An 11,969-nucleotide genomic window follows, 5' to 3' on the forward strand; every position below is an offset into this window, starting at 1 on the left:
CCCTACTCACAGGTGGGCAAATTTAAAATGGGGCAAATTCAAAGTACTCAATATAATTTCTTAAACAGAATTGTCATTGGGCAAATTTAAAACAAGGCAAAAAGGTTTGAAAGGGCAAAAATAACATAGGGCAAAAAAATAACCGTTATACAGTATTTTGATGCAGACATTTATAGACATTAAATTCACTTCCTGACAATCATAGCTATCATTTTTATCAGCTGTCTGTCTGTTAAACTTCAAAATCAGGGAGTAATAAGAAAATAAAATAAATACTTATCAATCCATTGGTGCAAACAATGAAATAAGCAATCCAATTACATGTACTAAAACCTTATCAAAAATGACTTTGTGATGCCTTCTTTTGATAAAATTTGTCATAACCAGATTAATGAGAACTATTTACACTGGAGGGATATTTAAAAACTCAAAAAATTCACCCCTGGAACAGTTTTATCTGTTCATCAACAAGATATAATTCCGACTAAATTGACAGTGAAAGTTTTTCTTTATGACCTATTTAAACACAAGCCTGTCCTGCCACAGATTGCCAGTTCGTTAATTTTTGTTGTTGAATTTTCTCCTCCTTAATTTTGGGTGCCATGATGGTATTGTCATGACTGGTATATATACTAATACTATACAAGCAAATTTATAGCTAAGATCTGTGAATAAAATTCTTGGACAAGCCTTGACATACCATCTCTTTACAGGTATATACATTGTACATATTCATCTCTATTCTGGTAAACTTACATAGATACCCATCTCTATTTCTGGTATACATAATTACATACCAATCTCTTTTCTGGTGTTATACAGACATACCCATCTCTATTCTAGCATACATACATACCCATCTCTATTCTGGATACATACATATACACTTCTCTATCCTGGTATAATACATATATTCTTATATACCAATCTCTATTCTCAGACTGGTATTCATACAGTCATATATATTAATCTCTATTCTAGTATATATATATAATTTAGAGAGAGACAGACAGACAGACAGAGACTGACTCACCCATCTCCATCCTGGTAGTTTATGTTAATTCTTTTGCTGCTCCCTATTAACTCTGAAATATACAAAACAAGGAATGTAATTGATTTTAAGAATTTATTGAGGTTTTCCCTTAAAGACAACTCTTTCTCAACAATGACACTTTTTATTTCTTACAAAGATCTTTCTAATTTTAGGTATCTTAATTTTAAAACTGTTCTATTTTCACTTTAAATTCCTTTTATTTCCTTAAACTTCGATACAATATCTTAAATTTATCATTAAACATGACCGGAAAAATTTAATCTATATTAATGACAAGACTCAATTAAAAATTCAAGGTTGAATTCATTATCAGAGACATCAGTTTGTCTTTCATTGATGTCTTTTAGCAATCATAAACTATGAAAATTCAATTAAACATTAAAATCAATTAATAAAGATTAACAAGCACTTTGACAACACCTCTGTTTTATGCTACTGTGCACGTAAATTAATAAAGTGCATTATGAAATATGCACATATTCTAACAGCTATTGACCATTAAATCCTGGGCTCTCTAGAGGTTATTTGTGCATGACTAATTAAGGCTGTAATTAATGATTTCTGATAGACCTGATAAGGTCATTATACACCTCCCAGCATAACTGGCAAACAACCCTGACACATCAAATACTCTCTGCTTAGTCCTGCATGATAAATCAAAATGAAACATGACATCATCTACTGTTCATATTGTCCTAGTGAACACATCATTTTTGATTTAAATTAAATCTAATTGAAACTTGCATGCAATTTCCCAATCTGTTTCAATCATTACCATTAATCAGTGTTATATGAGTGAAAATAAATCATCTTCAATCATTACTTGAGGAATATTATGTACATGTAATAAATTAAAATTCATGTAACCCTTTTATTAAAATTAATAATTAATCAATTAAAAAAAAAAACGATCATATCATAAAACCTTCAAATCTAACTAGTGAGCAATATTCAAAATTTTTTTAAAGTTATATACACAATTTTACTAAGCTTTTAAACTTCCTAAAGGATAAACAAGACCTTCACACTTTTATAAGGTGTTGATCAACCACAAGTTCTTTGAATCTGCATATTGCCAAAATATACCGCTTTGCAAGCTGTTGCAACTTTTGTGCTTATGCCAAATTTAATGTTTTATCTTTGTGTTTAATACAGTATAAATCTCTATACACATGTAAGATTAATTGGCAGCTCTAATTACTGACTGCACCTTCACAACACACTTGTCTTCATTAATCAAATACCACACACTATTAAACAGGCACCTTTTTTGCAACAAATAAACAAATTTCAATGACATGGTGTGTAAATTTATCTCAGCAATCTGTTTTTCTTTAGGTATCCACCCATCCTTGAAGGCCCAAATTCTATCCCTGTTCAGTTTGATCTGTGAAATCAGGCATGAATTCTGGCCTGGGTCAATCATGGCCATTGGCATTTTGTGCAAATTGGTAGGAAAACTTTTAAATAACTTTGGGTTTTTTATGGCCTGTTTATTTTTAGAACATTATCTGTCTAATCTGAGGTGTTTTTTTACTTCCAGTATGGTCATTTATTTACCAATAAAAACCCTGTAATCTCACACTACCATGACAAAGCAGGTCTTTATTCCGCATGCCATGTGACATGGGACCACCATCACAAGGCAATATTCATTTGTAACTGCCTTGCATCATGGTCAAGTTACATGCATTGTGGGTATATAGAGATATAAATCAATTATGCAACAACTGGTCTGCTTTTTTGTGAAGTGTATTGCAGTAAATGTACATTTACCTACAGTTATCCACTTTATGAAAACACTTGAGTAAAAAAAAGAAAACAACTTGGAATATTTTAACAATTAAGACTTCTGTCTCTTTTCCACTTTTAAGCTAAGAGATAGCATAATAAAAGTGAAGACTTGAAATGAAATATCAAAGGTTTTAGGATAATGGTTGGAGATAATGGTAATAGACAAAAAACATCATCCATAACTCACCAGAAACTGGGAAGGCAACGAGAGCGAAGATTCTCATAATTAAATCAAATACAGTAAAACAAAGCAAGCCTTTGACAAAGCTCAGAAGAAAGTCAAGAAGTGTGCCCTTACATATCGTCTTCATTCCATTATTTAACTGATTGCTATGTGAATACTAATTTTCTCCTTTGATATGTGTTGGCCAGGGTACAAAGTGGTACATTCAACTCATTAGCTGTATCAGCATCCTGATAGTTAGTTTATTAACCAATGTTAAAAAAAGTTACTAAATGTATGTAAATTGATGCTCAATTTAGAACTGACATGTTATGTTATCAGACAAAATTCTACAAGAGCATAATTAGGTGCAGTTCTTATACAACATAATTATGTATGTAAAAAACATTGTGTGATACAAATATCTCCTGTGTAAACTTTACCAACTTTCATAATAGTTTGCATGTGAAGTCACACCACTGCTTTGACAGAGTTAAAGGGATCTGTGTTAGTGTGCCCTAGAATCAACAAACAAAAAAACCCCAGTGTATAAAATGTTCACAAGTCTTTATGAAATGTGTTACAGATTTCTATCTTGTAAACACACCAAATTTCATGGTACTGCCCCTGGGTTGTTGTTTTAAGCACTTACACCAACAAACAAGTCATACCATCTCACAAAATTTTGTCTTGTATCTATTGAATCTAGACTGCTATGTAACTGTGTCTCTCTTGTGGGTAAAGATAATTTTAAGTCCATACTCCATAATGCATGTCTGATTATTTCAAAAAATTTCATTATTAATATTAGATATGATATATATCTACTGCATCTTCATCTAAGTCTTTGGGAAAATAAAAAACCTACTGGGCTCTTTTGATATGTTAATACATTTATTGACTGTTGTCAGGAAATAAAAAGAAATGTTTAAATGTTAAAATTCAATTATCTTAAATTTCCAAAGTGCTTAAAAGATGCAATACTTATATTTTTGTACATGGGGGTCAAATCAAGGATATAGAGTTACATAATAATGCAGCTTTAAATAATTAATGATACGGGAGTATTTAAGTAGAGTGAATAATGCTCATGATAGTATTTATATACGTTTCAAATTCAATATAGGCAATGTGAGATACAGTTTTAGATAAGCATGATATTCAAGGCATAAAACATGCAAATTTCAAGAAAAAAACGTGAGTAATAATTAAAACTGTCGATTGAAAGACTTAAATTGACAGGTAATATGGTACATACACCGACTGAACTCTACCTATGCCCACCTGTGCATTTCACCTAGCAAGACAATCGGATGTACCACAGAACGATACTTACTTTTATTAGATTTTCCTGTTTTGGTCAGTAATTTTTGTAAAACTGGGATATTTCTATCCTTGACAGCTTGAATTAAATCTTGATCCTTCACCATTGTTACAAAGGGAACTAACTCTCAACAGCGTGATTCACCGAAAAAGTAAATATTGCTACGTTCCAACATACACGTGCCATGTCCCGGTGTTTTCACATGTCTGTATGAATTTCACCTAAAATTCCGAAACTACCCTGAGAGAAAAACTTGAGTTCAACATGTTGTAACAAATAACAACGTATGTATCATATAGAACTAGCCTCTAAGAATGTTTTCACCTCATAGACTGTTTTTCCACACCTGACTCGAGTATGACCCTACAAGATTACGCATGCGCAAACTCTCGCAATGCACGAAATGCCGAAAGGGTAACAAAACTGTGCAGGTCCGTAAGTTTTAAAAACGTAGCATTGAAACATAGTAAGCCGAGCAATATTCCAATACCATTGACCTCTCTTAATTGGTCTCTGAATAACATTTAATGAACAAATATTAGGTATTTTTCTCTCATCAGTTTTATCTACCTGACTATCCAAAAACTACATAGAATTACTTTTTGTATTGTATATTTTTTTTTTCATAATTCTTTCATTCAACATATCAAACTACATTATTTACAAGGAGCAGAGAAGATTTTCAGAGAATCGATGCATTGTCACTATATATATATATGTGTGGTCAAAAGAGCCCCGTCCAAACACCACTTAGAATCCCTGACGCAGGGACCACGAATTTCACAATTTTGGAAGAGGAACTCTTGCTCATTATAACTATGCAATATATTGCCTGCTAAATACCCAGGAACAGAGAAGAAGAATTCAACGAATAAATGCATTTTCACCGTGCAATAGATCTCCGCCCTATAGCACAAGAAAACCTGACCCAGGGGCTACGAATTTGAGTCACAATTTTGGAAAAGGCAACCTTTCTCATCATATTTTATATGTACTTAGTTTGTCTCTTAAAAATACAGGAAGAGAGAAGATTTTTGAAAAAAAAAAATGCATTTTTGATATTATGTCACAAAAGTGAATGGGAAATGGGCAGCAGACTCGGTCTATATTAACCCTCTCCCTACATCAAAGTCAAAGTGAATATATAGTTTTAATAATAAATAAACAAAGTAAAAAGTATAAATAGTAACAAAAAAGTAAAGTAAGCAAAATTACAGAGAAGAACCGGTTTGGAAATATTCAGAAATGTTACATATATGTGGAGTGCATCCATATAAAGCCCACCAATACACCATAAACTCTGATCCTGAGGAAAAAGAATTTCAATAGAAGACTCTTCTTATATAATAATGCCAAGTTTTACACTGTAAAAATAAGTGTAAATAATTTAACACAATTATTAACACTTTTCTGGAAACACTTAATTCACACGTTAAAGTGTAAATACATTAACGTGTGTGTTGATCTATTAACATGTAGAAATGTTTCATAAAATTAACACATTACACGTTAAAACCCCTGGAAACACTTAATTCACACTTTAACGTGTTAATTCCAAAGCTGATGTTAACCAGTTAACACATTTTTTGAAAAATAAAATCCTCATTATTTTCCTTTTGTCTGTTGTCCTGTTGGGAAAAACAAAGATAAATACACATTTTACGAGAATAATTTTATTTTTTAACATATGCATGTCCAAATTGCTCACTAAATTGTTCCAGTTTGTAGTTTTGTTTTGTGTAAAAATATCACCGACCATGCACCCAGAGTTGCAAAATACCCAAAACCTGTCCGTAAATTACTGGGTAGTCCAGTGCATTCATAGTTTCTAATATTTTACATCCGTCTCCAACGACGTATATCACAACAATTTCTTCATCACTTAAAGGGGGATATTCCTCTTCAGACTCGAGATCCTTTGAGATGTTTTGATGGTAGGTTTTCTATTGACTGGGCATTCGATCTAAATAAATGATGGAAATGCATAAGCAAATACTTTTAAGTTTGTAAGTGTGCTAAATATCATAAAATAACCTATTAAAAATCAAAAGAATGAGCTAGAGTTTTTGAAAACGTTTACAAATTAGTACAATATCTACTCTTTGTTTACTTGACTCAGCCGACCAAAGAATGCATAATTCAAGTGCTTATGATAACAGTTTTGAAAAAATAATTATATATTTAAAATGTTATTGAGATAATATTTTTATTACAGTTTGTGTAAAAATTACTCAAAAATCAACTTACCCTTTCACACAAGAACACACCGAAGTTGGCAACCCTTTCTTTGAATTTTCTGCTGACCGCTTTCTTTGAAACAAAGAAATTACTGATGCGGCGGCAAAAGGTTACATGTATAGGTCAACTAGAGAGAGGCCAGGCACGAAGATAATACACTTAATGTGTTAATGAAATAATTCCTAATTTTAACACTGGTGTTATTTAACAATATAGTATGTGTCAGTTACTTGCATTTAAGTGGGTTTTTTTTTCAACAAAAACAATTCAAGGATTTTTAATGATATTGTTGACAAACAAATAATGAATATTATTAATCATGTCAGTGTACATGTAATGCATATAAATTGATATATACACCTAAAATTATATACACATATTTGTATACTAAGGTATTGATATCTGTTTAGAAAATATATCAGTCGGGGGAGTTACAGAATTTTTACACAAGCTAGAAATTTATATTCATAAAATCAAAGTTAAAAAAAAAACTTGTAATATTAATTGAATAAACTTGCAAAAAGACTAAAGAAGCTATTAACACTTATATGTTAAAGCAGAGTACATGGAATACTTAAATGCACTATGCGTTTAAGATTTTACACCTTTAATACATGATGCGTTCAAGTTTTAACACTGCCGTGGATCAAATAACACATGAACATGTTAAAATTGAACACTACCTATTACAGTGTACTGCTTGATGTCCAGGAGAAAAGAAGACGATTTTTGAAGATTGCATTAATTTTGACTGTTTTTGACCCCACCACTCATTCCCACCTAATTCCCCCCCCGGGGGGGGGGGGGGGGGGCAGAGACCAGGAAATTCACAATTTTTGTACCCTATTGCCGATAGCTCTATGCTATATATGCCAAAATTGGTTAAGGTTTCAGAGAGAAGAAGCTGAAAATATTTAAATATTAGCTCTTAACGCACGACGACGGACGAAAACAGATAGCAATAGGTCATCTGAGTGACTCGGGTGACCTAAAACAGAGGAGGGGTGTGCGGTTTCAGGCCCCGTAGCCCTCGTTGTACCGCGTGCCTTTGTAATAACAATTCATCCCACGAAAATATTTTTTGTTCATTTATGACATGGTTGGGTTCAATTTCTAAATTAATTATTACAACATATAGACCATCCTCGCAAGCCAGGGGTCCTGAGTCAACACGTTGCCGTTGGACCACGGCAACGTGTTGACTCAGGACCCCTGGCTTGCGAGGATGCATATAGACCGAACAACTAACTGTTCATGTTGGTTTTCTGCGCTATTTTCAAAATGTTGTACATAGCTTGATACATTATTGAAACTATTTGTCTCTTAAAAAGAGACATAACTCCTATACAAATCTGGCCTATAGTCATGATTTTTTCCCCTGATATAATACATTAATCAATATGCAGGCCCGTAGCAATGGTTTTAAAGGGGGGGGGGCCAAAAAATCTGACCAAAAAAATCCTATTTCGTGGGGAGTGGGGGTTTTGGGTGGGGTGGGGAATCATGGGCGGATACAGGATTTGTGATTAGGGGGGGGGCGTGGATAACTTTGTTCAGGCAAGGGGTCTGGGGGCCGCCTTAAGGCCCCCAGTGGGTCCAGGGCAAAGCCCTGGTGGGGGCCCAGGGGGCGAAGCCCCCGGAACCTCCTGGGTTTTCGTGAATTTTAAGAGTAAAACCAGGCACAAAATAGTGGTATTGATTAGTTATGTACACTATGATATTTCACTTTTTAAAAAAAAAACACACACACACACATACAAACCCCAAAATACAACGAACAAACAAGATCAGATTTTAAAAATAGTATTTTCCTAGATATACAAGAAGTCACAAAAATCAGAATGTTTTTCAAAGTGCATTGTCACTTAAGAGGGCTGGTGGTGAATACCTTTTATTGTTCAGATTACATTGTATTATATGTATTATTGGCCATGATATAAAATAAATGTGTTCGACTTCGATTTACAAGATATGTGTGTTGGGTAACTTCTACCGCGTCCACAGGGTATTTTTGATCGATGTGCAAATATAAACGAAATTATTCATGTCATCTCTAATTTAAAAATATATATATTAATTTAAATTATTCTTTTGTAAAACATAAAAGATTGTGAAAAAATGCTGACAAAAAACAGTAATTTTCAAAATGTACCTAATTTGAAGACAATAAGTGCACCAGGTGCCTAGAACTGATTTACCGATTTGTCAAGGCATGCCACAAATGTATACATATGCGCAGGCATCTTAACCGCATGTAAATAGAACAGATGATTTTTTCACTGTTAAAGAACTAGTTTCTACGAAGTATTCTTGTACATAATACTTATCCTAATAATTTTTTCATACGGACGGTGGTCATGATTTTTTTTCTGGTAACAAATAGCAATGCGTCATTTTCATTGGTCGAACTGAGTTACCCGTTGACGCCGTGTTCATGCATGGGTTACTTCGGCCGATTTCTGTTCAACTGATTTGCATTTTATTTGTAAAAACTAAATACTATAAATTAAAAAGGTATGAATTTAAGTTGTAAAATTAAACATAGTTGATAAATTTCACGCCAGGAATATCCACTGTGTCTTTCTATATATACAAGATATTTTCAGAGGTGATAAACTGATAATTCCCCGCAATGGTTTAAAAATACTCAACTTTAATTTTTCGGGCGATAAGGTTTCTTCTTGGATGTAATTTTCTAGTGAAGAAATAAATTTCGCCTATTATTATCGACATTGATTTGTATATGAAAAATGCATTTTCTTTCTGCATAAAATAGATGAGTGTACACTATAATGGGTTATAAACAAATTATTTTAAGGTGTTTATGAACGGTCGAAATTAAGCAGGTGGTCGAAGTTACACCATCCTAACCTATATCCTGACGTTAAGGTCAAGATCTAGTAAATGACTTCAGACTAACTTTTTGGTGCTAGCTCCATTATGACGTCATAATCAATTTTAACTTTCTTTTTCCCGTACTTTACGGCTCTAGTAGAATTTTGTAGAAAATAAAGTACTTTCATGGAATTCAATTTGAAATCATGTGAAAAATAATCCCGATACCTATTTTCAATTTGAGATTATTTTAAAGAAGAGGCCAAGAACATATAAATCACCGTTTTCTGAGAGACTGTAGGCAATCTGGATGCATTTCTTTGTCTGATATGGAAAAAACTCCCATATTCATGACTAGTTTTCTTAATTTTCCATTGAAAATGACAGTTTAAAATATGATTTTTCGTCTTGTTCATCTACAAATTTTTCCCCGAAACACCTTATTTGACCAAGCTAAAGTTATAAAGCACCATTAAAGGACTTTATTTCTCAAATTTGAGAAATCTGTAGGCACCTTTCATTTACTAGATCTTGACCTTAAATTCCATTTATATGGAAAGAATATGAGACGTGTGTAATGAAAAAAAGTCTTGTATCTATGTAAGTAAATTACTGCATAGTTACACCATTTGATAAATAAATACATCAATCAGTGGACGGGTTTGTAACGTAGACCGTCTGATTTTAAATTCATTTATTTACCTTCGACCAGCCTTTATATATTCCAGTATTTTTCCTTGCATCATGATAGGAAATTGACAAGTGCAGTCTACCCTTCAATCGAAATCGGCTCGACGTTTTTCGGTTTGAATAATTATGAGATATCATAGCCTAGGGAATGCAAGGTTTTTAGACTTGATTTTTAAGAAAACCGATACTTGGTCATTAAATAAAATTACCATTTTTTAATTGACCATTAATTATAAAACCAAAGTATGGCATTATTAATATTAGTCATGTCATACTTTGAAAATTTTAGGGAGGGCGTGCGCCCCCCACGCCCCCCCTTAAATCCGCCAGTGGGAATGAAAATTTACTATAGCAAAATACTATACTCGGAAAAAAAGTCGGGGCCGGGACCCACTGCGCCCCCCCCCCCGCGCCCAGCTCATTCTATGGGCCTGAATATGGATAGTCTGTATTATGCAGAATAATATGCAGTCTGATTAAATCGCTGACACTTCCTATATCTAGATCAGTGCAAAGCTTTTTATCATATTGGCCTATTCCAGTATACCATATACACTCCCAACAAACTCATTCAATTTTCAACCCATTCCGTTGATAGTGCTCCGTGTAGAGCATTTTTAAAAAAGTTCTGTCTTAAAAACAGGGAAGCTACGATACAGTTGTAAATTTAAAAAATCATAAAATGACGTATATTAGACAGAATCTCGGACGATGCTTAGAGTAGAGAGTGGAGGCAAAGTAAAAATATCTACATGTAATATTATATACATAAATAGTTCATCATCAGCTGAAAGGAAACCTTTTCTCTCTTCTTATTTCGGGGCGAAAAGGTGAAAATGAATGATCAAAGAAAAGCCCCACACCCCACCCCCACCTCAACCCACCCCACTCCAAAAAAAAAAAAAAACAAAACAAAACAAAAAAAAAACAAACAAACAAAACAAAAAAAACTTGAGGCACCGAATCGGGTCTTAATTAACTGCATGGGTACACATAACACAAACTTATCAAACAGTAACCGTGTCAACCATCGTTTTTGAATGTGGGGGAGGGGACAGGAAATATAATTGGCAAGAAAATAAAAAAGGGAAACTGTCGTAAGTCAAAACTCCTATTTCGTGTGTGAGTGTGTGTGTGTGGGGGGGGGGGGGGGGGGGAGTCGACAAGCAACAGGAGGCAACCGGCCTTTCCATGAACATTTTTTACCGAGGACCTATAATATACTGTATAGGTCCCTGGTTTTACTTTGGCGTTAATTCGCGAAAGTATTCCATCGATTTTGATTTTGTCTTGAGTGTGTTGCCATTTTTTCCCCTTTCAAAAAGAAATGGTTTGATAATTTTCATGACGTATTAAGACAAGTAGATGGGGGAAATTTTAATTGGACGACTATAAAAATTATCATGAAAAAAAATAGTGCTCCGGGTGAGGCTCGAACTCACAACCTCCGCATTCCTCATCCTGTGCAAGCACAGGGAAGGTACTGTCTATAAGTACGGCGCGCTAACCGATTGTGCCACCGGAGCAACTGGAAAGATGACATCAAACGAACTACATATGCCAAATGCCGTAATTATAATCATCAATTTATTTCTAATTAACAATACACATAATCACAATCTCTGTTTGAGTCGATAGTTTGATAACAACTTCTCTTTGCATTCACACAACGGGGAACCAGCAATTTAATTCACCAACAAGTAAGCACTTGCTACGTCAACAAAACAAAATGGCTGCGCCCATGTCAAATTTGTAAACATTTATGATCTATTAAAGAAATCTCTATACACCAGGTCTTTTCGAAGGAAAACCAAAAGAGGTACGAATAAACAATGTTAAACACAAGGAGAATTCAGAAAGAATGGAATTTC

The 11,969-nt window shown here is 33.7% G+C and overlaps 1 protein-coding gene and 1 non-coding gene across 2 annotated transcripts in view; both read right to left on the reverse strand.

The window, feature by feature from the left end:
• The window catches only part of LOC133189585 (caskin-2-like), a 78,080-nt gene extending 73,433 nt beyond the window's left edge, over positions 1 to 4,647 (reverse strand). Inside the window, exons 1-2 of the mRNA XM_061324964.1 lie at positions 4,348 to 4,647; positions 1,034 to 1,085 (exon numbers count right to left, since the gene is read on the reverse strand). Coding sequence (XP_061180948.1) covers positions 1,034 to 1,085; positions 4,348 to 4,441 — 146 coding nt within the window. The 5' untranslated portion in view covers positions 4,442 to 4,647. The remainder of the gene's footprint in view (positions 1 to 1,033; positions 1,086 to 4,347) is intronic.
• Positions 4,648 to 11,515: 6,868 nt separating this feature from the next.
• On the reverse strand, positions 11,516 to 11,624 carry Trnai-uau (transfer RNA isoleucine (anticodon UAU)). The gene is made up of 2 exons: positions 11,587 to 11,624; positions 11,516 to 11,551 (listed from the first exon to the last, which is right to left on the reverse strand). It is a non-coding gene; the product is annotated as a tRNA-Ile (tRNA).
• Positions 11,625 to 11,969: the final 345 nt, after the last annotated feature.

Source organism: Saccostrea echinata, unplaced genomic scaffold, assembly GCF_033153115.1.
Source record: "Saccostrea echinata isolate AGI-Se365-2 ecotype Australia unplaced genomic scaffold, CSIRO_AGI_Sech_v1 ptg000019l, whole genome shotgun sequence".
Classification (NCBI taxonomy): Eukaryota; Metazoa; Mollusca; class Bivalvia; order Ostreida; family Ostreidae; genus Saccostrea; species Saccostrea echinata.